This window comes from Pleuronectes platessa, chromosome 23 (assembly GCF_947347685.1).
Source record: "Pleuronectes platessa chromosome 23, fPlePla1.1, whole genome shotgun sequence".
Classification (NCBI taxonomy): Eukaryota; Metazoa; Chordata; class Actinopteri; order Pleuronectiformes; family Pleuronectidae; genus Pleuronectes; species Pleuronectes platessa.
This window is the reverse complement of record NC_070648.1, coordinates 15019873-15044668: the sequence shown is the minus strand read 5'-3', so window position 1 is coordinate 15044668 and position 24796 is coordinate 15019873. Positions and strand designations below refer to the sequence as shown.

At 39.7% G+C, this 24796-nt stretch overlaps 3 protein-coding genes across 4 annotated transcripts; 2 read left to right on the top strand and 1 right to left on the bottom strand.

Annotated features, from left to right (window-relative positions):
* The first annotated feature begins 233 nt into the window (after positions 1-233).
* Positions 234-11342, top strand: LOC128430029 (protein C-ets-1). Its single transcript, XM_053415954.1, has 11 exons — positions 234-529; positions 2860-2923; positions 3339-3402; positions 4344-4463; positions 4538-4741; positions 7653-7727; positions 7859-8044; positions 8210-8284; positions 9071-9295; positions 9445-9563; positions 11130-11342. Exons 1-11 carry the CDS (start codon positions 234-236, stop codon positions 11340-11342), a joined length of 1641 nt encoding a protein of 546 aa, XP_053271929.1.
* Positions 11343-16220: 4878 nt separating this feature from the next.
* On the bottom strand, positions 16221-21731 carry zgc:112271 (uncharacterized protein LOC553698 homolog). 2 transcript variants are annotated; one of them, XM_053416075.1, is made up of 4 exons: positions 21606-21731; positions 19422-19486; positions 18047-18144; positions 16221-16500 (listed from the first exon to the last, which is right to left on the bottom strand). In XM_053416075.1, the coding sequence occupies exons 1-4, from the start codon at positions 21670-21672 to the stop codon at positions 16401-16403; spliced, it is 330 nt and encodes a 109-aa protein (XP_053272050.1). In that variant the 5' UTR covers positions 21673-21731; the 3' UTR covers positions 16221-16400. The 2 variants fall into 2 exon arrangements, with proteins under 2 accessions (XP_053272050.1, XP_053272052.1); XM_053416077.1 differs by lacking the exon at positions 21606-21731 and adding an exon at positions 19692-19791.
* Positions 19241-24377, top strand: slx1b (SLX1 homolog B, structure-specific endonuclease subunit). Its single transcript, XM_053416069.1, has 5 exons — positions 19241-20498; positions 20591-20642; positions 21625-21948; positions 22810-23025; positions 24115-24377. The coding sequence occupies exons 1-5, from the start codon at positions 20326-20328 to the stop codon at positions 24142-24144; spliced, it is 795 nt and encodes a 264-aa protein (XP_053272044.1). The 5' UTR covers positions 19241-20325; the 3' UTR covers positions 24145-24377.
* Positions 24378-24796: the final 419 nt, after the last annotated feature.

Here is a 24796-nt window from a genome sequence, read left to right as displayed (position 1 = left end):
GACTTCTTCCCAGATTTAAAACTTTTCCTCCACTCAGGGAGATTTTTCATGGTGAAGGTTGAAGAACCGACCTTCACAGATCAGGAAGTTTTCCGCCTGAAAAAAACGAATGTCTAGAGTCCGAGCCCCAAAATGGCTACTTGATGTTTAAACCCTGTCTGTTTTCCTCTGTGTGATCCTTTTACGTTTGGTCTAAAAAAGAAAAGAAAAAAAACTGGGCTCTTTAAATATAAATGGTGCCAGAGGAGATGAGAAGAGAGCTGCTCTGTTTCAACCTCTTCAACAACCTGGTTCCCTCCTTGCTGTGGCATCGACTGGCATGTGTGGACCCCCCCAGCACGTCTGCTGGCCAGGATACTTGCTGTGATGGAGGACTTCTTCAAGGACCGTCTGCACTGTGTCCCACAGAGTGTCCTCTTTCTACCTACAGAGGAGGTAGCTTTCAGGCTCCAGCTCGTCCAAAGACTCCTGACTGGTCCTGGGGACCTGGTCTGGAGACCAGTAGCCCGTGCCTTACTAGAGCGGTGTGGTTGGCTGGGCCTGGTTGAGTCGTTTGTTTCTAATGGATGTAAATGGATGTAAGTTGGACAACCTTCGAGTTTTTTACAAAGGACTGTGTGGTCATTTACAGACCAACAGAATCCGGTTTTAACTCATGACTCATTACAGTTTTTCTCCATGGCTTTGGCTCATTTCACAAAACAGAAATGACATTCTCAGAGCTCTAAGTGCAATTGGCAAAATAGCCCATATGGTTCAGCACAACTACATAGATCACCTTCAAAAGGTCATATCACACCCAAAACAGTTAACTCAAGTTTAAAAACCAAATCATTTTCTCACATAAATAGTCAGTGCCCTCAAAATGAAAAGTTCCTTCTTGATTGCTGTGGCTCATCTCTCAGAAAAAAAAGGACATTCTCAAAGCTTTAAATACATTTGCCAAAATAACATAGATGGTTCAGCAAAACTCCATAGCACACCTGCAAAAGGTCATATCTCTCCCAAAACAGAAAACTCATCAGTCAAAACTAAATACGTTTCTCATACAAATAGTCAGTGCCCCCAAAATGAAAAGTCCCTTTGGCATTGTTTAAACACTACAGGTCAAAATGTTTAGATGTTTTGTCAGTATGGCAGTGGACCATAGAAATATCCCTCATGGGCACATTTCAATCTTGGCTCAGTCCTTTGACACTGAAGGGTTACAGTAGATGTTTTCTTTCCAGAATATTATGTGTATCAAACAGAAAAAAGATTAATTCAAGGTTTCACATAAAATACTTTATTGAACTCATACTGCCATGGAAATTGTTACAGTAATTGCCATACATCGTGCTTACAGTAACAGAAAATGTGTACAGCTCAATATACTGTTAAATAATAAGCACATCAAAACTAAAATTTGGCATAGTGAGATATGACCTTTTGAAGGTGATCTATGTAGTTGTGCTGAACCATATGGGCTATTTTGCCAATTGCACTTAGAGCTCTGAGAATGTCATTTCTGTTTCGTGAAATGAGCCAAAGCAATGGAGAAAAACTGTAAACTTACTGTGTGACTGGTGATCAGATGTGTGAAACTCAACCTTGATTACTAAAGTACTAGTTGCACCTGAAAATTAAGTCGATGATCAAAGATATCCTTATTACAGTATATACCATGATGTTTTTCATGGTATTATGTGCCTTTACGATTTTGACAGTGGAGTGAACTATAGTGCAGGTGATGATATAAATAATGAAATTATGCTAACATGTTCTGCAGGAGAACAACCACTTGACTGAGAAGCGACATTCAGCTTAGACCAGCAATATATATTCAATTGGTAATTGGGCTAACTGAAGGCAATTGTACCTAACCGTTTGCAAAGGTGTGCTAAATCATTTGAAATTTGTGCAAGCTGTTGGAAATTGTACTTGTCATTGAAAGGATGTGCTAATACAATTGCAATTTGATTAAAGGAATGAGATATTCCAATCTGTTGTGAACAAGTGCCCAGTGGTTTGGAGGTTTGCACGTGTTGTTTTGAGAATGTCATTTCTGTTTCGTGAAATGAGCCAAACCAATGGAGAAAAACTGTAAAATCATTCACAGATTCATGTTTTTATTTTAAACATACATGTAGCAGAGACAGTGAATCCTCAAGCCATCTGTGGATGGCAAACATACTCCTACATTAGTGAAATGTCGGACCCTGATGGGTAGCACACAAATCATCTAACCTTGGACGGATTGAGGTTGTCAGGCAGAGTGTCAAATCAGCCTCTCAATATGTGGCATGCATGTTAATGTGTATTTAAAGACATTTAAATTTGGAAAAATCTGTGACCTACGTTTCCCATACTGCAACTTTAAAGCATTTTTCGTTGCACCTGATAACTTCCACCTCCTTTTAAACTTTACTCCCTCAGTTTATATTTCAGGGTTTCAGTTATAAATGTGTGGTTTTCAAACTCAAACCAAAGTAACCTGTTTACAGATCCTCTAACACCCACACATTGAAAACTGTTTTCACGGATGACTTTATATCAGTGGTAATGTTGAAGCAAAGAGTCTTGACTGCTCCCTGGTGGCTGACTGAAGTAAAGGCCATACAATTCAATGTTAGTGGGATTACATGGAAAAAGCTAAAATGACTTGATTACCATAAAGAAACTTTAAGTGGAGATGTGTCATCCATGTTTATATGACAGAGTCAAACTTGTCATGGTGGGTAAACTGTGTAAACTAACAATAACTATGTTAAATGTTGTAATATCCCTTTTAAAATAATAGAATTCCACCGATTGCTTTTAGCTTTCAGCCACAAATTAAAGATCTTTTCCAATGTGGCTTTGATGCATGTGCACTGTCAGCCTGTCCAACACTGTTTTCTGTGGTACGGGAAATTTCTCCAACCTCTTCCAGGTCCATCCTGAGGTAAGCGTGGGTTGGAGGGGCACAAATTGTGTCCTGTCAGAAATGTAGCCTTACACGAAAAGAGACAAATGAAATGTCAAACTATGTTTGATGCGAGGAATATGTAGTCAAAACTAAAAAATCTAATTTAAACTCGGAAATATTTTAACAATAATACATCTGGATCTCAAAGGCCTAATGTTAAACTCAGAGTCATATAGTCACTGGTTAAAATGCTCAACATTCATTTTCTCTAAACTATTCAAAAATATAATGTAGTATTAAATGCTGAAATATTTGAATCAATACCCGATTTTCTTACCCTCAAACCTGGTCGCTTTGCACCGCCCACAATCCTCATGATTGACAGCTGTCTGTCACCACCTGTCCCCTCCTATCCATTGTATTAAAGTCCCGGTTCCCCCTCGGTCCCCAGTCTCTGTTTCCTCGACCTGATACCCCCAATTCCTCACACACTGGGATGGATTGCATTACTTATGGTAAGACGATACTTCATCTGCTCTGCGTTTAAGTGTCAGTGACTTAAATCAGCTGTTTGTTGATATTTATTTCAAAATATCTTTTATTTGTTGATTCAAATTGCTCAAAAGGCTGACAAAAGGTTTAGTAGATGTTATTGTCAAACTTCACTTTTTATGTAGTAAGTATACAAATTGTCAGTGTATAATCCCTTCAAAGGATTTTAATAATAGCTGTAAGGCTATTTTCAAATGTTTTATAATGAGTATCAATTATAACCAAGTTATAGAGACAGTGAGAGTGACTGGAGCTTTTCAAAATGTCTGAATCAAACCTTTAATTAGGGTAAACTGTGAACCTTGTGTGGCAACCCTTTCTTTTTTAAATGAGCCATTTTGCATTCATTAACAGTTAGTAAGCCTGGAACAACTGGTTTCTGACAAATTAAAAGCAGACATGAGTGTTTATAATGTATTTGTCTATAACGGTAACTCCTGTGGGCAAGTGGATGCTGCTGCTTATAAAGACTTAATGGGTGCAGTGCTAGAATACTGTGTTATATAGTTCATAATAACTCGTAATTGATATTAAAATTATATAATTTGTTGTAATAATATGATATAATATAATATAATATACAAAATTTGTTATTTTATTATTATGTTTTACTCAGCATTCATTATCTGTTCAGTAGAAATACATTAGACATGCTTCACATGATTTAGCTGTTGACCAATTGATAAATCTGTTAACAACGGCAATCCAGTGTTTTAATCATCTTGTAACAAATGTATTCTTTGTTTATGTACTGCTAGTAAAGATTATAAGCGTTTGTGGAAGTATTTAAATGTTGTAATAAAAATATTTTTAATACTGTAAACATACACTGATTAGTTTATGTAAAAAAAAAAAAGGAAAAGAGTCCTCATATGAAAGTGTTGATATTTTATTTCTGTCCAAGAGCTGGACACCCTGGACGTCCCTCCTCTCACCCCGACCAGCAAGGAGGTCCTCAGCCAGGCAGTGAAGGCCAGTTTTGCTGGATTCACCCAGGAGAGAATCACCCGTCACTTTCCACAGGGTACAGAGGAGTTGATCTGATGGAGATTCAATACGTTCAGAGCTGTAGATTGATACATTTGTACATATGTTTAGATCCTTCCCTGTGGTCTGAGTGGGAGGTGAACCACTGGCTGGACTGGTGCCAGGCTGAGTTCGGACTCCACTGCCTGGGCTCGGACCTGCGAGGCCTGCAGGGCAGTGAGCTGTGTGGTCTGGACCGAGATGATTTCCAGAGCTTAACGTCCGACTGCACCGCAGGGGAGATCCTGTGGGAACATCTGGAGACCATGAGGAGAGGTAAATCCAATGTTCAACCAAAATCTGATGTTTCAAGATGACTTGCCTGGCAATTTATTTGTTCATTAAAATAGCAGAAGTCAAATTAAGTTAAATAGTGGGTTTGGGTTAGTTATAGTAAGTAATATTATACTTATTCTTTGAGTTTTACATCTGGTATTGATAGGCCTGTAGATCTGTATTAAAGTGTTTTTTATGTATATTTAGCCTGTATTGATATTCTTTTCAAATATAACATTACTAACTACATCATAATATACTCTGAAGCATTAATGGAGAGGTGTAAACATGTATTTATACATAAGGGAAAAAGTCTGACAGAGATGAAGGGAGCAGCAATGGAATTCTGGGAGCGCAGTGCTCTGCTGGGGTGATATGGTTCTATGAGCTCTTTAAGGTTTGATGGTGCCATATTATTTAGGGCCTTTTAGGTGAGGAGGAGAAGTTTTAATTCTATTCTAGATTTAACAGGAAGCCAGTGTAGTTAAGCTCGTACAGGAGAAATGTGGTCTCTTTTCCTGGTTCTTGTTGGTACTTGTACAAGCTGCAGATACCCCTTTATCTGAAGCTTTGAGAAGGTAATTTGTGACTTTAGCCAAAGCTGTCTCTGTGCTGTGATGAGTTCTCAAGAAAATCACACAGCTGCACAGGTAGCAACAACCTTCTCAAGGATTTCATAAAGAAAGGGGGGGTTAGATATCCGTCTGTATTTGGCTAAAACCTTTTGGGTTCATGGTGGTATTTTTGAGAAGAGGTTTAATAGTTCTGTTTGGGAGTCATTGATGATCTTAAATTAGAAATTGCTGTGACTCCCCCTCCTCAGCGAGAGCCATGTGGAATCTGATTATATTCATATGATTGTATGATTATCAAGGGGAGTAGATTAATTTAGATAAACATATATTTCAGGATGCAGTCAGGGCTCAGTGAGACAGTAAGAGATTAATTAATTTACTAAAACATGACTAGACAGATGTACATGTCCAAGGAGTCCAGTACAGTGCCTTGCATAAGTATTCACCCCCTTTGGACTTTTCTACATTTTGTCATGGTATAACCACAGATTAAAATTTATTTCATCGTGAGTTTATGTAATGGACCAACACAAAATAGTGCATCATTTGGAAGTGGGGGGAAATATTACATGGATTTCACAATTATTTACAAATAAAAATCTGAAAAGTGTTGAGTGCATATGTATTCACCCCCTTTACTGTGAAACCCCTAACAAAGATCTGGTGCGACCAATTGCATTCACAAGTCACATTTGCAAGTCACATAATTAGTAAATAGGGTCCACCTGTCTGCAATTTAATCTCAGTATAAATACACCTGTTCTGTGATGGACTCAGAGTTTGTTGGAGATCATTACTGAACAAACAGCATCATGAAGACCAAGGAGCTCACCAAACAGGTCAGGGATAAAGTTGTGGAGAAATATGAAGCAGGGTTAGGTTATAAAAAAATATCCAGAGCTTTGAACATCTCTCTGAGCACCATAAAATCCATCATAAGAAAATGGAAAGAATATGGCACAACCGCAAACCTACCAAGAGGAGGCCGTCCACCCAAACTGAAGAGTCGGACAAGGAGAAAATTAATCAGAGAAGCAACCAGGAGGCCCATGGTTACTCTGGAGGAGTTGCAGAGATCCACAGCTGAGGTGGGAGAATCTGTCCACAGGACAACTATTAGTCGTCTACTCCACAAATCTGGCCTTTATGGAAGAGTGGCAAGAAGAAAGCCATTGTTGAAAGGGATCCATAAAAAATCCCGTTTGGAGTTTGCCAGAAGCCATGTGGGAGACACAGCAAACATGTGGAAGAAGGTGCTCTGGTCAGATGAGACCAAAATTGAACTTTTTGGCCTCAATGCAAAACGCTATGTGTGGCGAAGACCCAACACTGCCCATCACCCTGAGCACACCATCCCAACAGTGAAACATGGTGGTGGTAGCATCATGCTGTGGGGATGCTTCTCTTCAGCAGGTACAGGGAAACTGGTCAGAATAGAGGGAAAGATGGATGGAGCCAAATACAGGGAAATCCTTGAAGAAAATCTGATGCAGTCTGCAAAAGACTTGAGACTGGGGCGGAGGTTCATCTTCCAGCAGGACAATGACCCTAAACATACAGCCAGAGCTACAAAGGAATGGTTTGGATTAAAGAATGTTAATGTCTTAAAATGGCCCAGTCAAAGCCCAGACCTCAATCCAATAGAGAATCTATGGCAAGACTTGAAGATTGCGGTTCACAGACGGTCTCCATCCAATCTGACTGAGCTTCATCTTTTTTGCCAAGAAGAATGGACAAACCTTTCCATCTCTAGATGTGCAAAGCTGGTAGAGACATACCCCAAAAGACTTGCAGCTGTAATTGCAGCGAAAGGGGGTTCTACCAAGTATTGACACAGGGGGGTGAATACTTATGCACCCAACAGATGTCAACTTTTTTGTTGTCATTATTGTTTGTGTCACAATAAAATTTATTTTGCACCTCCAAAGTACTATGCATATTTTGTTGATCAAACGGGAAAAAGTTTATTTAAGTCTATTTGAATTCCAGTTAGTAACAGTACATAATGGGAAAAAGTCCAAGGGGGGGTTAATACTTATGCAAGGCACTGTATATCTTATGCGCATGGTGATATATGTGACTTGTGTGATATAGATTTATAATTTATATAATTCATGAAGAGATGATGATTGCTTATTGTTTCCTTTTCCTACTGTTTAGTCTGTATGTGAACATATAGTGTATATGTACATACATATGTGAACATAGGTACATATTATTATTATTATTATTATTAAGTAAGTCCTTATTTTTTATGTAATTGTGTATAAATAAGGACATAATAATAATAATACAATGCAATTGTTAACATGCTTTTATCTGAAATTATTCTGCAGAGAATGAATATGACTTCAGTTCTTTCTCACCCATCTGCACAATACCATCTTACTACCAGCTTCGATTCAACAAAGGTAACAATCATGTGTTATTACCGCTATTAAAGTTAATCACTATATTGTTAATCACTGTAATAAGAGTAATGATAAAATAATAAATAAATAATAGTAATAAAGTTGACGATCTTGTCATTGTTGTCTCTCAGATGATGTTCAGGAGCTTTCAGACTCACACTGTTACCATATTCAGTATGATGCCTCTGAGAGGACAGAGCTCCACACTCTGGACTCTGTGGCTGCACAACATCAAGACCATCACCTGTACAAATCACTGGATCCCAGCAGGAACATGGCCTCCCCTGCTCTGCATCAGGACCCAGGAGGAAATGGAGGTAAGGGGGTCAAGTGTGGTCCTATAGAGACACCTTCTGTGGGAATGATCACAGAGGAGGTTGTGAGTCCTTTATCATCTGTCTCTGTGTTTGTGTGTCTCTATGTGTGTGTCTGACTGTCTGTGTTTGTGTTACTGTCTGTCTGCCTGTTTGTCTATCTGCCAGGCTCAACATCTACAGGTGTGTCATTGAAGTCAAAATACAAGCAGAGTTTCAACATGGATGAGGTTCAACCCATGAGTACTGAGCACTGATGTAATAATCGAGTATACCTACTGAGTACTCATGGGTCAGAACGTCAACATGTTGATGGGTGTTGCAGTTCACAAGATGATCTATTTTCTTTAGATGAATACAACAACAACAACAACAACAACAACACCATCATTGTTATGACTAGAGGCTTAATTGTTTATTTTGATATGTTTTCACAATTGAGATGTGTTCATGATGTGATAATACCGATATTAACTTTAATTGACTATATTTATTTGGCGTGTTTAAAGCCTTATCGACCACTATTCACTCCAACCTTTTTCCAAGACTCGCCATTCATATTTGGCGCATCTTTGGCTCAGGCTATGGAGCTGGCTGACCACTAACTAGAAGGTTGGTGATTCAATCCCAGTCTCCCCTTTCCATATGCTGTAGTTTCGTTGGACCCCAAATTGCCCCTGCTGGCTGTTCCGGCGGTTTGTGAGTGAGACAGCGCTTCTGTGCATCTATGGAAGGAACTGGAAAAGCTCCACATAACTACAGAAACCTTCATACTATACACTGTCAGCACAGCCATCAGGGGGGAATTGGACACTTTGGATTTTTAACCACCGACCTTCTGGTTAGTGGACGACCCCCTCCAGCTCCAGAACCATGTAGCTGATCACACTAAACAAACTCTGATGTTCAAAATGTGTGTAATTGTATGAGTAGTTTGTACCCAACCACCACAGTTGCCACAAGCTGTTTTCCATTTCCACCTGCTCGTCTTACAAACTGCTTTAGTACTGTTCTCTCCTGTATTTGTAGAGACAGACTCCGAGGTGGAAATCGGTCATAGTGACGATTCTGACATTGCGGAAGCTCTGTCGTGGACCACTCAACTCCAGGATATGGACCCGGTCGTTGGAGATTCCATGTCTGAAGATGTCTTCACTTTACCACAGACACACAGGAGCTTCAAGGACTATGTTGGCAACAAAACAGACCTTGGCAGGGCTGTGATACCAGCAGCCGTCCTCGCTGGTTACACTGGTGAATACTGATGGGTATCATCTATATAGATAGCTAGATACAGACCATTTAATAGATCAAAGTGTTTGTTATCTTGTATAGATTGAGAGACAGTTAGAGATTTGTCCAGCACTTGCTGATGCTGATTCTTTACCATTGTGTTTGAACAGGAAGTGGCCCCATTCAGCTGTGGCAATTCCTCCTTGAGCTTCTGACAGACCGGAGCTGTCTGTCATGTATCAGCTGGACAGGAGACGGGTGGGAGTTCAAGCTGACGGACCCTGATGAGGTAGCTGCACGATGCCTGTGTGTTCACTTCAAGACTTGTGGGAATACAGTAGTTACATTTGCTTTCTGTTGTTCTCATGGTTTAATGAGGTCAATATCAGGCTCAGGTAAATGTGGGATTTATTTAGTTCAGTCAGACAACTCACGTTCGATCATGTAATATATTTATTACAACAGATTTAGTGTTTGGCGTCTAGGCTCCAACTTAATCACTCCCCCATATGATTACACAGGAATGATGGGAGTAATGAGCAAATACTTGTAACCCCCCCGTTGGAGCCTACAGGTGGATGCTGGGGTGGTGGAGGGTTTGAAGCAACAGGTAACAATACTGCAGCAGCAGTGCGAGCAAGAGGGGTTGATGGGAAATGTCTCTCTAGTTAAATAGACCACCTGATAAGGTGGGTGTGTATTATAGATGGTTGTGGAGATTGAGGTACGTCACATGATGTATGTCACATGATGTATGTAATATGATTGGCGCAGCGCAGCTCGAGTTGTCTGCCAGAACTAGCTCGCAGGCGTCGCCATATTTGTGCTCAGCAGGACAGTTTGCAAAAAACTTTCAAAGTTAGCAGACCTTCCAGCATCTCCAAACAAAGAATATTTATGTTTATCTAAAATTAATAAGTGAATTGTGAATTAATTAATTAGTCGCTGGGTGAACGTTTTCTGTTTCAAAACCAACTCCAGGGTATACTGTACTCCCCAGGAATCTAATTGGTAAATGGTATATAAACCAGGGATATAGTCATTCAATCAATCAATCAAATTGTATTTGTATAGCCCATATTCAAAAATCACAATTTGTATCCTAGGGCTTTAACATGGTGCGACATCCTCTGTCCTTAACCCTCAACAAGAGTAAGGAAAAACTACAAAAAAATACGTAGAAACCTCAGAGAGAGCCACATGTGAGGGATCCTTCTCCCAGGACGGAAAGATGTGCAATAGATGTCAAGTGTAGGAAAATATCATCAGGATAAAGGTTTTAGCAGCACTGATGAGGGTAAACATGTTGAAGGATAACTGAAGGTCAGATACTTGAAGGTCAAGTATCTGCGGAGAAATACTATATGTCAAGCATTCCTGCTGCAATCATAGTCTATGGTAAGCAGCCAGCAAGATCATAATCCACCATCAAGATCGGATGCCACTATTGTCCACAGTAATTGTCCACTACCGCCAATTAGGATCCTTCATCAGCTGCCACCTCGGTCGTGGTCCACCACCATTATCTGATGCCAAAGCGATAAAGGATCCACCATTATTATTACATAAATATAGTGATCATTATATGCATCCGTCCAAACAAATGTACATACTGTAATTTTTTTTTTCAGGATCACAACATTCATAATTATGCTCACTGGATAGTGTAGTGGTGCCTTATGATATTTTGGGTTTCATTAGATTTAATTTCAACGTCAACATTTTATTTGAATTCGAATTTCAGTCTTTTTTATGTTTCCTGGCTTGGCCAAATTCGGCCCAATGAGCAACAGAAGGATCCCACACAGCGTGCTGTTAACAGGATGTTGATATGAAGGTGTTGCTCTGTCTCCAGGTGGCGCTGCTCTGGGGCCGGAGGAAGAACAAACCCAAAATGAACTATGAGAAGCTGAGTCGCGGTCTGCGCTACTACTACGACAAACACATCATACGCAAGACGGCGGGTAAACGCTACGTCTACCGCTTCGTCTGCAACCTGCAAGGCCTGCTGGGATACGAGCCTGGAGAGTTGCACGCCATGTTGGACATTGGTAGCAAGAGTCACTGATGACTCAATAAACACTGGGAGGATATGGCAGAGAGACACTTTCTTTACAAGTATGGAATCCTTAGATTTCCATCTGTATTCACTTGGTGTAAATGAAAGCAGCCACCCTGAGGCCTGCTGGACACACACTAGGTTCATGTACATGTGTGGGAGGATGCTGAGGTTGTCGGCTAAGCTTAGTTATTAACATTAACAGATGACATGTAGCACTTTATCTTGATTTCACTGTCGTACAATAAACAGACATCAAAGTGATTTGTGCAATTTGTTTTGATATAAATAAGTTTAAAAAAAACACACAAATCAACATGAGGTTTATGTTATGAATAACATAATATCATAATATCATATTATCATATATTCCTTTAAAAACTTACTTTAAAGTTGCATTTTTTGACATTTTCACCAATTTCACAGGGAATCATTCATATTTAAAGAACTGATATCTATGCGTGTGTGTAAAATTTGGTGCAGCTTAAATATATTGGGCCTAGTCAGTGCCTTTTAGTCCCAATTAAGCAAAACTCCATGATAACAAACTCACAAATATTTTGGAAATGATGGACATGTATTATAACTCCATAGTTTTTTCCGTCGTCGTGACCAGGGAAACAGCAGAAACAGGCTCATGTTTTCACAGTAATGAATTCTCAATACTGATTGAGTTGTGTCAAGCAGCTGAGCCAGTGAGGGTTGATGGTTTGAATCTCTGTGAAAAACATCGAAGTTGTAAATACTGTTCTTTACAGCGCATCTTGTTAAGCCCTGTGAGACAAATTGTGATTTGTGAATATAGGTTATACTAATAAAATTTGATTGAAAATAGGGAAATATGAGTGGGGTCCTAAAGACCAAATCCACTTCGGTGAGCGAGCTGAATAGGATAGCTGTGTCCAGTGGGAAGCCTCCACCAACATGAGTTCCCCCCAGTGATAAGCTAACAACCAGGATCATCTGGCGAAGGTTCCTGTGTGGACGCAGAGATATAGCATGAGAGTGTCCCTGCCAGGACCCGCTTCTGCAGGGATCAGCTGCTGCTCGGACTAATGGAACCTTATTGATGTATTCACGCTTGCTGATCCAACCCCTCTCTGGCTTTTCGCTCCACTTCCTATGTGAGGTAGGTGTGTGGGAGACTGGAATAACCAGCTCCCGCAGAGGGATCAAGCGGACTGATTTAACACCTCAGATCCCACACAAGGCCTGTTTGGATTTATTACCTCCTCCAGCAGGGGATCCATTTCTGCTCCTTTGGATTGACGAATGATTCCTTTCAGTCTGACCCTCAGTGTGTCTTCAGAGCTTGATTATTCCACTGTACATACACATGCAACTGAAACATATCACTGAGGTTGACCAGAAATTTAATACACTCTATGATAAATTATTTGACGATATACAGAGAATGGAAATTATCCTTAGTTTTTTATTTACATTTTATGGATTAATTTCCAACCCTGTTTCAATGGCTTTTGAGTCTTAATTCACTATTTTGGTCCAGAATAGAAGACGGGATCAGTCTGAATAAAAAGCAACATTAAAACATCTAGGACTTGGAGATTAAAATGATGTTTGAGTTCTTCCTCCACCACTGATAAAACCAAAGGTATCAAAAGTTTGCAGCGATATAATACAAATAACAGAATAAAACGTGCAAATAAAGTAAAAGCATGTATTGATTAAAAAGAGAGGAGAAAAGAATGAATATGTCATACATATTTTTTTGTGTGAAATACTGTCTGTTTTGGTCTCTTTTGCTTAAAACATGAAATTGAGATGAGGGATGTAGTGACAGAACTGCTCCTACACATCCATAATGTGAAATGCGCCACAGCTGCAAGGCTGCTTGGAAACAATGCGCTCTGTTTTATAATAGGATTATGCTGCTTGAAAATACATTCATTTGAAAAACTACCAATAACTACAGTAATCAAATACACATACTAGTGGAGTACAAGAGCAATAATCCCCTTTGAGTTGTAGTGAAGAAAAATAAAATAAAACAGCATAAAACGGAATCACACAAGTGAAGTACAAGAGCCCTTAAACTATACTTGAACTTAAACTATATAGCCTATATAGCCCTTAAACTATACTTGAACTGTACTCAATTATGTTCCAGCACCAGATTATAGTGATGATATGAGCAGCAGCACTTTTCAGGGGTGCACTAGTGATCTTGATATATCTCTAATCTTCATTACTTAAAATAAGCGTAAATACGCAGCTACCATGTTGCTGAAAAAGTTGAAGCAGCATCAAATGCTACTGATTATACATATTGATTATAACCTATGTGTGGAAAAATGAAAGATCCAAGACCCTGTAAGAATCGAAGCTACTCAGAAAAGAGAATCTTGGGGTATAATGTCTGTTCATGACTCAGTTGTGTTTCTGCTTTAATCCCCAACACACACACACACACACACACACACACACACACACACACACACACACACACACACACACAGTCTTCCCCCATGTCTGCTCTTCCATTAGCAGGCCATGGGAGTGGAAGTGGTGGAAGTAATCCTCACACACTCAGTGTTCTCACTCTGGCCCTGTCACCTGCTCACTGGCGGGTAAAAGAACATCAGCATTCAGCCACCTCATATCATTTCTCGCTGCAAATCCGGGGATGTAAATGATATGTTGAAACCTGATCGTATATATGTGCAACTTAGGTTCAAAAGGTTTTCAACTATGAGCCACGTTCCATTTTAGGGATACCATAAACTCCATTAACTGATAAATACTGATATGTGGTTGAAGGCTCTGGAAAGGGTTAGGGAAGAAATGGCCTCTGAGTAAAGAGTTCCATATCAAACGAATGGTCAGTGTTATTAATCTGAAATTCCATTTTCTGCTGCCTCATCTTGGGTTGGGTGGTAGTGACACCAGGTTAAGGAAAGAAGTCCAGACGGCCCAGCAATGTTTCCCAGCTCCTCAGGCCAGATGAGACTTATAATCTTGGTCTGACCTAGGACCTCCTGCCAGTTGGCGTATTAATTAAACAATAGTGACAACACACTGTTCACAATCCAAAACCCCACTGAGTGGTTTCCACTTCTATTCACTTCACTTCAGTTCAGCTGGAATTAATGGTTTAGTTCCCGAAATAAGAGTCAGACGGTAAACACACTTAATACACGCTCATGCTCAGTTGCACGCCTAATGATGTGTCAAGTGTAGGATGAAAACATGAGGAGGAATTATTGACTCTCTCTCTCTCTCTCTCTCACACACACACACACACACACACACACACACACACACACACACACACACACACACACACTGAGCTGATGGGTAAACACAGTTTGGGGCAGGATGTTCTCATTAAGGATGGATACTACCATAACCAATCCCCCACTCCTCTACCCTTGTTCATTTGGCTGAGACTGACCAGGCCCTAAACTCAGCAGGCTCAGATAACTGACGAGTGTGAGAACCCAAACCTCCTGTAGATCCAACCGTGCAAAGTAAAATGATGTGATCCCTAAATCGGATAACATTTTATGTAAATTTGTGACTTAAATCACAGAGAAAATAAAAGTTTTGTTTTTTGTTGATTGATGTTTATATTGGAATATATATATGTTTTTACCTAATGGCCGAAAGATATTCCTGTCTTCAATCAAAGTTAAATGAAAGAAACTACTTTAGGATGGCTGGTTTAAAATTTGGATTAGGCTTCTTATCAACAAAACTATATTTTATAGAAGCACAAGAAGGAGATAAAAATGGACAAATTCAGGCAAAATTTGAAAATTCATTGGAAATGCCATTGACAAGGTATCCACAATAGATACGTACGTTCTAATATCAATTATAAATTCGGTATTTTAACTACTTTATTACACACACAATCTGATTTAGTATTTTAGAAATTGTAGAATGCATACTTTAATGTAAATATAATGTTGATATCCAGACATTCATGATATTATAAAATTGTCTCACTGCCTCATGGTGATCTTTGAGCTTTGTGTAAGGATACACGCAACAGGGTACACGCTGTGCTCCACAGTCATGATTTGTACTATAAATGGATTCATCGTATTTATACATGGCCTGTTTTTTGCATATTGTTGACCTGTTTGCATGATGTCAGAAACTGCCCCAGGTTGTTAATTTAGTAAAAGCCGTTAGGTTTAAACTCTGCTAGTGCCCCCTAGAGACTGACAGTGATAACTCAAGTATATATTTGCAAGATAGATAGATAGATAGATAGATAGATAGATGGGATGCTGTGGCTCAGGGAGCGGTAATCCTCTTACCGGGTCGGCGGTTCGATCATAGTCTTCCCGATTCCGCATGCTGAAAACGCATGTTTTCATAAAGAAAATGCTGCACATAAATGCTGTAAGAGCAATTTTATTATTGTTTTGTTTTTCTTCCCACCAGTTGGAGGAGTAGTGCCGCTGTCAGTCAGGCAAGACGTGTATAAAATCAGTGGGGTTATATGAGACCGGTATTGGCTGAAAGTAAGGAGCAAACAGTTTTTGACCGTGTGGGAATGGATGCAAAAGAAAAAGTTTGATTTGTTTGTAAATGTTTTTGGAAAATACATTTATCACGAGAAAAAAATGGTTCTGCTCTCGTGTTTGGAAACTGGACCCTTTCTTACAATTTTTACACATGTCAGAACAATTAATCATCAACCGTGGTGGCTTCGTTTGACTGGCAAAGGGGTCACTACAGATGTCTGTGTGAATGGCAAAAACTGCACTGTAAAGCACTGGTCATCAAGTCTAGAAGAGGGATATATAAATACAGGCCATTTACCATAGATAGAAAGGTAATAGATGCAGAAAACAGCTGCGGTGCCAAAAATGTTTTATATAATAGAAGACATTTTAAGAAACAGACAATATGTCACATCAAAGTCTTTTATTGCAGAACTTTCCAATTGATTGAAATCCACATTCCAGATTCACAGAAGATGAAAGAGTGTACTCATCTGTCTTTTCTTCATGTAAGAGTATATAAGGCCTGTTTATAGTGGACATCATAAACTGATGTGAGGGTGATGGTGTGTGTGTGTGTGTGTGTGTGTCATTGGGACTTCTGTTTCTCCCACTGTTCTGGTGTGAGGGTCTTCTGTTCAAAAGCGTGGATCTCTTTTAGCTCCTCCGCTAGGCATGTATTCACCATCCTGTCAACACATGACGCACACAACTGGAGTTCATTCATGTTCAGCTGCGTGTTTCTTGCATGTTGTAAAACACATGTGTAGTAGCTCCATAGTAGTGTTACTTTTGTTACGTTCCACACAGCTTTATTCCAATATGATATTTACCCATGATACAGTAATGGCACCACAGGAGGTACATGAGATGGAAAGAAAGGAAATGATATGAATAATTTATTGTTCCCACACAAGCTGCATCATGGATGATTCCTAACTTAATTAATTTCAATCATCAACAGAAAGGCACATGTCCAATCAGTACTGACACCAATATTGACCCTAACCAATTTCATATGATTCATGAAGGCATGATCTGATGTTTAAAACTATTTCATTCTGTAGACTTTATGTTGTCATCATATAACGCCCCCTGCAATCAGTGTGGTCACATTACATGAAAATGACCCCAGGATGAGATTTTGTTTAAAACACCAAAAAATGTTGACTTATACTTTTTCCTAATCGAGAATATGAGTGATGTTCAATTACATCATATGACATAAACATAGTTATTAGTAGTAATAATAGTTGTTAACAAGCAAATGATTCATTTATGGCCTCTCAGGTTTCCTCGATCTCATATAATAGTCGCATGTTACATTTTTCACATCTTCCCTTTGTAGATACACCCCAACCATGGCTGAACATGTTAAGTATTTTCATATTTCCCTGATGCCACACGTTTACCACATTTCGATCAAGGTAAACCTGGTGCTAATGCTGGGCTGGTTCAGAGTTGGTTCAATTGGTGGCTTTTAAGAACTATTTAGCTTTTCCAGTGTTTGGAGCAACCATAGAGCCATGTCAGGACATCACTGCATACATCACTTAAGCTCAAATGTCTCTGATTTCCCAGCAACACTTACTATTGATTTATTTTCATTCTTTTTTGCAGACTATGTACAACAGAAACAGTTTTTTTTTTTTTTAAATGGCAGTCACAATGATTTGGTTGGTCTTATTGGTCATGCTAATCCCACCCCCAGACCCTGACGTAAGCAGTTTTCTCTTCCAGACCAACCAAGTGTTGATGCCAGAGTCAACCCAGTTTTTTGGGCAGAGAGACAGTTCTCTGGCTGTTGAACACAAAGAACTAGCTTTGATGAACCAGCTCCGAACCAGCCCTTGATCTGCCTTGATGGAACAGGGGCCCTATTTTGGTCAAACTGAACTTGTTACTCCCTGTGATATTTGGATTTTAACAGAAAGTGCACATACAGTATATCCGCGCAGAGCCGGGTGTACAATCTTAGGTAATGTTGTGATGCAGAGCAATAAGCATCACTTTGGCATCATGATCTCATGGTCACTGTGACTATTCATGATGATGTGCAGGGCTCCTGGAACAACCCTGCCCAGATATTATGTCATGTAGTACAGCTGTTATACAGTCACAATAATATGTATATTACAATAAGCTACAGTGACACAAATCTATTCTCTGTCAGCTTATAAGAACATTATTCAAACCTGATAGCCCCTCAACCCTCCCTTCGAATGAGAGTAATACCTGTGTCTCTGTAACAGTGGTTTTCCCTCGAACTGGGATGACACCACCAGGGCTTTGAAGCTGGCTGCACATCTGTTCGGTGATGTATCCTCCACATCCTGGTAAATGTTAACAGATCACAGATTAACAGTTAGCTCAGTCGGACATTGTTTTCACATGAACAGGAACTTTCATTACACTGTAACAACCCGGAACTGCCAATGTTCTGCCATGTTTGAATGGATGGTGGGGGAGGTTAGGAGGTGATGGGGCCATTTACCCATTAATACTAGTAATAGTGTTAGTGATATTATCAGTGTTATTAGTACTATTATTATCATCATTACTATAAGTAGAGGTGGGCTTTATGTCCAAAATAATATCAAGAGTAAAATTTCATATCAGTTCAAAGTTATAATTATCAGGATAAATGTTAAATTATCATTTCCTCTAAGTTTAAAGACTGATCTTTGCTCCTTAGTGAAGGTCAGAAGTTTTAAACTCCTTCTTTATGGGCTGAATATGACCAAATTTGATATAAAGTTTTATATAGCTATTAAAAAGATATTGCAATAACTATTGATGTTGTTTTATTTACCATCCCTCATTAATACCATCATTATTAAACTAAGACCTGTCCAAGGTTAACCCTGCCTTTCGCAGGGAGTGCAGCTCCAACTGCCCAGTGACCGACAAATTATAATAGGTATTAAGGACAGATGGATAAAATAACTATGTTTCTATAATCTTTATTATTATTATTACTGCAGATCTCCCGTAATACTTCCATCATAGGAATTGCACAAAATCCCGATCATTGCTTACAATGATCATGATGAAGTTTGTTTTCATATGTGGCACATCAAGTTATGTTCGTCACACTACTCGTTTATTTGTTGTTTTTTCTTGTTATGTTCTGACCAATTTTTTTTACAACAGAAGCATGTTTTGTCCCTGGTGTATCTGTAAAGTCACTACTGTTTGGTTTCTGCAGCAATAGAAACAGGAACATCTGCCAGCGCGTGAGCTTTGGGAGATGATACAGCCAGTGGTTGTTTGTCAGCTGGGGAAACTGTCCGGTGAGAATGGATCAACAGCCACGATCAGTACATCTGAGGTGCTCAGCAGCTGCATCTCCCTGGCAGCTGGCTGTAGCATCTTGAAATGACACCGGAAGTGGTGGCCGTCACAGTTACAGACAGGCCTCGCGGCACGTGAGGCAGAAGCAGGAGGGACCATGTAGAATGGTGAATTAACTTTGAGTCCAGTGGCTCCAGGTACGAAATATTAACAACACATCTACGTTACACTGCACATTTACCCTTACGCAATGTGGACTCTGGTCACTTACAACACAAATACAAACATGCAACACAAATAATAGTGAGAAACGTACCACGTGCACTGCAGCGAGCTCCTTGGTTAGTTTGTCCCGGATGTGATCAGTTGTTACAGCCATGTCTGCGAGAAGAAATACCGTGACGTTAACAGTTCATCAGATTGTGCCTTCAGATGCCGACAACTCTTAGATTTTAGTCTACAGAGGTAAACAGACTGACACCGGAAGTGCTACAGTATTCTTCACGTTTCAGATTTGTACATATTCTTTTTAAACGCTACTACAGCACAGATGTGAACTCAAGTTTCAATGTGAATTCGTTTTTACCAGTTTTTTTTATATTGGAAGATCTCCTGATTTCAGTCAGCGTGCATGAAGAGGTGGGCGTTTGTCACTGACATCATGACCGACTGAAGAAATGTCCAATTGCTTTGCCGCAGGGAAAACTCTGTCCAATCAGGGGCGGGCTGTCTATTTTAAAGTAGCGAATCATAATATTAGGGGTCTTTACAGAATAACGAACAAAATTACCCAAGATTCGGGTAAAACAAATAATATACGCGTTCACGTGTATTCAATTTGATGTACTAGTATTAATCAGTCTTAAGATAAGATGTGAGGTATTATTGAGCCTCGGGAAGAGATATATTCACTCATTTAAAAATATATTAAAGCAGGCAGCGTTAGGGGCTACTCCAGTGGACACTGTTTACATGCAGGCAGGAGTTCTATCATGGCCGTTTCTTAGTGGAAATATTTAACGCTTTAGTGTCTGTCCTCGAGCATAAAGGCTAAAAAGAATAGCGAGGAGAATGACAGTATTTCCACAGTTAAACCGGGTAGTATCTTATAATGATTTTACAGGTCATATTTTTGTTTATGGCTGTTCTTGCCATGCTAATTAAGCCAACTCCCAAGTGGCAATTTAATAACAACAGTTACACTCATATCGCCTTGTACAATGGTGGTGGAGGTAGAAAGCTTCTTCGGGGTCTACATGCTTTACTGCACGAATCCTAAATTCAAAGGTCGCATCTACATCGGCTTCACTGTGAACCCGGAGCGGCGGATCGGACAGCACAACGCCGGGCGGCACAAAGGTGGAGCGAAGAGGACCAGTGGCAGGGGACCATGGTGAGAGCTGCTTCCCCCCGCTGATCGCAACCACATCCCGGACACTATGGAACCACTCAACCACTACTGTTCTCTGTGTCCCTTTATTTCAGGGAGATGGTCCTCATCATACACGGCTTCCCCTCTGACATCGCTGCCCTGAGGGTAAGTATCGGTTCTATAATAACAACAACAACAACTCTGTTGGAAGAAGAAGAAGGAAGCACATTTGTACTGGCAATGATGATAACAGAGATAAAAGAAAAAAATTAGCCTGGCACTCCAATTGAGAAATATGCCATACCATAAAATTACATTTAAGAGCTAATTTAAAAGACAACCTTACTTCCTGAAATAATTAATACCAGATCCTTGATGGCCCTGAAAACGTGTGATGTGATCTTGTCTCTTACTTATAGTTAAAAGCAGAGTTGACGAATTTTTGCACAGACTGCAATCGTTTAAGTCAAGAGAAAGGGCTGTTTGAGTAGTCAAGGTGTGAAGTAATACAAGCATTTATGAATGTTCCTGAGTCTCTATGAGGACATGGGGCAGACAGTTATTGTTGTGTTTATTCATATTTGGAACCGTTGTGTTGTCCCTTTCTTAACATGAAAAAATGTCAATTATTCATCAGAATTGTTTGTGGTAAAGATTACAAATTGAAGTGGATTTTTTTGTTTACTGACAGTATCATTGCAGTTATTTGTTAAATCTGAATTATATAAGCTTAAATCTCTCAGCAGGTTATCTGCAGTCTAGAGTTTTCAGTCTCCTTTGTTTCTACCCACTTAAACATCACAGTAAATTCCGAATAGAAGAACAGATCTACATGGTGATTCCGATGTGGTGAAAACACGCACAAACATACAGTGATATTAGTGCCAAGTTCTGACCTGTGGCACAAAAGCAGCTGGAAATAGTAATTTAGGAAGGAGTGCATCTAATCTCTCAATTGGTTATTCTGCAGTCTTCATTTCAAACAGGCGTCAGAGGCTTTACAGGGTTTCCTGTTGTCCAGTTCACCTGAAGATGTCAGGCTATGTTGGCCCTTTTGGATTTAAGGCTGGATGTTATGACTTAGATTGTATGTGTTGATCCATGTATGAAAAAAACTCAAACCATCACCATGCTTCATCTGCATCAGTTTGAGTGGGCGTGGCAACACCCCCACTCCTCCAGGCGACTCTCCCATGTCTCCCGGAGCTCCAGAAAAGAGTCGAGTCTGCAGTTTCACTGGCGCGTCCTCTCCAACATGCTGCGGGTGCCGCCGTGGAACAGGCTGCCGCTGACGGCCCGCTGGCTCAAGCAGGAGTACAGGATGGACTTTGAGCCCAGTCTGCAGCCGCCCCTGCACATCCCAATCGCTTTTGGCAGCGTGAGAGCCAAGAAGCCTCAGCAGCAGCAACAGCAGCCTGTGGCAGAGGAGGAAGACGTGTCCAGGTGTTTTCTCTGTAAAGGCTCAGTCAAGGTAGTCACCCTTTAGATTTTCGAAAATACCCCTATCTGTAAATGTAAGGTATATAATGGATAAGTTGGCCAGGATGATGAACCTGCTTATAGCTGTTAGCTATGTGGGAAGATTAGATGAAAAAATATTAGAACGGAAAAGCCAGCACAAGTTTGAGGTAATGTAGAAAAAGTCAAGTGGACTTTTACACTGTAAAATGTTCTGCTCGGTATGTGTCCTGGTCAGAGTTACTTAAACAGATCTAAGGAATCTGTATCAAGTTTAAGGTTCAACAATTTTCTCTGGCGGGTTACTGGCTCTTTTGACCTGTATTTGTTGGGCTGTACTGTATTCTAACCATAAACTCTAAATATAACATGCAAAATGTTGCATATTACTTGCTAATGATTGCTTAAAAGCAGTATCAGAAGGTTGTAAAGTTACAGACTGACAGTTACACATAAAAAATTATCTTTTAGTCACTCTCCGTTTTCACCTTGACATTCACAGCGGCTTGGTCAGGTGTGCGGAGGCGAGAAAGGAGCGTCTCTCTCTCTCCCTCTCCCTCTCCCTGTCTTTGATGAGGGATTGCCTCAAAATGCGGGATGTTTTTAAATTATATTCCGGCTTGTCATTCCCCATACATTCCCTCATCTTCTGTCATATAATGTTAGTGTCAGATGTTCATACTTAGAGCGACGGAAGTTTCAAATTAATAATGTAAAGATACATGAAAGTCAGCAGCTCTTAAAGTCCCAGAATTAAAATATAGAGCTTGTCCCCTTCCCACTCTGCTATAATACTTAGTCTGCAGCTATAATTTTACAAAATACCAGTACAATCAAATCTTGACCGTACATCTTTGCCTCTCATTTTTCTCAGGTATCAGAAAAGCTTAGCTGCTTCCACCCGTCCTGTGGAATGAGCAGTCATGGGATCTGCCTCGCCAAACATTTCCTGAAGCGTGAACCATCGCACCTCCTGCCCGTGGAGGGAGAATGTCCAGCTTGTCGTCGCTCGGTGCTGTGGGGGAGCCTCATCCGTCATAAACACGGCTGCTTCAGCGACCTGGAGGAGATCACAGCATCTGCTTCCCAAGTAAGTGACATGACCTGTGTGTGTGTATGTAGAAAAGATGAACCTGTTAGTCTCTCTTTCTTTCCAGTCAGGAGGTTTATCTTATTCCTACAGTTTTCATCTGTACTGTCTATAACAGTTATTTTTTGAATTGACAGAAGAAACAATGTATTACAAGTTGGGTTGAGACAGTAAACCGTAAATTCCTGAAAGCAAGTTGTACTGTTACAATATTTAATTACAACGTGCTGTTATTACAGTGCTGATTTAATTGGTATTGTAACCAATACCAGCTGTTGTTGGCTATAGTGAACAACAGCTAGCATCCACTATCATCAAATTGCGTGGGTTTAACAAACTAATATTCCTGACTCTCAGACATTTGGGGTCGACTTCTGCACTTAACGTAGCGAGGTGTCAACCTTTCCTCATCCACTCCGGCTCCACTCAGCTCGTTTTGTGTTATTAGTTATTGTCATCAACAGCTGACATGGGGTTTGTGTACATGTGGTCATATTGTTCTTACATACACATGACTTTGTTCACTAGGGTTGTGTTTTTCTGATATGGTAAAATGGTCTTTATTTCTATTTGCCATTTACACACACATTCAAATAGTGCATTTATAGGCAGCACCTACTCGATGAAAACAGTACAGCTGACTGGGAGTTTGGGGTCCAGTATCTTTCCCAAAGCATGAATGCAGAGTGGGGAAGACTGGGATCGAACTCCCGACTTTCTGGTTAGAGGACGACCCGCTCTATCCCCTGATCCCGGAATGATCAATTAAACCTGCATCAACGGAATTGTAAAATAAAAAGCTTCTTGAGTGAGCCACAGCTGTCCTTCAGTTTAATTGTTGCATATGTGTGTGCTATATTATTATTTATCTTGATAGTATATATCTTTTTTAAATTGACAATTTGATTTGGTAAAATTACTTCATTTTGTGTATCAGTACTTTTTAAGCATATTTCAACAATACCCCAATACAGATATCTGTGATCATTTTGGTCACTTTATTTGTGATACACATTTTTCCAACTAGTTCATCTAATTCCAAGTGAATCTAGGTTTTATTTTTCTAACTTGTCCTTTGACTTTCCACAGAGCCACTGGGCAGATGAACTGCAGCTATGAGACTGAATGAAGTGCGGTGTCAGATAATGACGTGGAGTATGTTTCGTGGAATATAATGAATAATAATGAATACCGAGGGACGGACAGACTGGATCCTTTTTTACATCAATCAACCTGATCATGAAGTGTTTTAACTATGTCTGTTTAGCTATGAGTTTAATGTATTAAGTATGCATAAAGTATGAATAAAAAACCTTGTGTGACAAATGAAATAAAACTGTTTTATATACGTACGAAGTCTTAGGTGTACACTACTCATCTGGAACAAAGTCAGACTAAATGTGCTGGATTTACTGTGTTATTAGAAAAATACACATCAGCAAGTTATGTAATCACAGAACATATATTAGGTAAAAAACACCAAACCTCAGATATAGTAGCAAATGGAAAGGTTGCTGATCAGGTAAAAAACTCCTTTGGACATGACTCTCCTCTGATTGTGAATTAGTAATGAAGCTTTAACAAAAGGAACAGTTATCAGAACTTAACTGTGAATGATCTTATGAGCTTACTCCTGTACAGATGTGATTACCTGTGACAATTCTGATTTGTTCTAATAAGTGAAAAAAAAAACTGAGCAATCGGCCATTTTCTTTCAAATCTTAACTCCTTGATGCTTTTGGATCAATTTGTAAATGTGTTTTCATCAGAG

Bases quoted from the DNA above. Each gene is read 5' to 3' on its own strand.
- LOC128430029 (XM_053415954.1), top strand. From the start codon at position 234: ATGGTGCCAGAGGAGATGAGAAGAGAGCTGCTCTGTTTCAACCTCTTC. The intron at 4,464-4,537 runs GTACAGAGGAGT...ACATATGTTTAG, and splicing joins CACCCGTCACTTTCCACAGG to ATCCTTCCCTGTGGTCTGAG. The intron at 9,564-11,129 runs GTAGCTGCACGA...CTCTGTCTCCAG, and splicing joins AGCTGACGGACCCTGATGAG to GTGGCGCTGCTCTGGGGCCG.
- slx1b (XM_053416069.1), top strand. From the start codon at position 20,326: ATGGTGGTGGAGGTAGAAAGCTTCTTCGGGGTCTACATGCTTTACTGC. The intron at 20,499-20,590 runs GTGAGAGCTGCT...CCTTTATTTCAG, and splicing joins ACCAGTGGCAGGGGACCATG to GGAGATGGTCCTCATCATAC. The intron at 20,643-21,624 runs GTAAGTATCGGT...CATCTGCATCAG, and splicing joins CTGACATCGCTGCCCTGAGG to TTTGAGTGGGCGTGGCAACA.
- zgc:112271 (XM_053416075.1), bottom strand. From the start codon at position 21,672: ATGGGAGAGTCGCCTGGAGGAGTGGGGGTGTTGCCACGCCCACTCAAA. The intron at 19,487-21,605 runs GTGATGGTTTGA...TTCTTCTCGCAG, and splicing joins ACTGATGCAGATGAAGCATG to ACATGGCTGTAACAACTGAT. The intron at 18,145-19,421 runs GTACGTTTCTCA...AACATTTACCAG, and splicing joins AGCTCGCTGCAGTGCACGTG to GATGTGGAGGATACATCACC.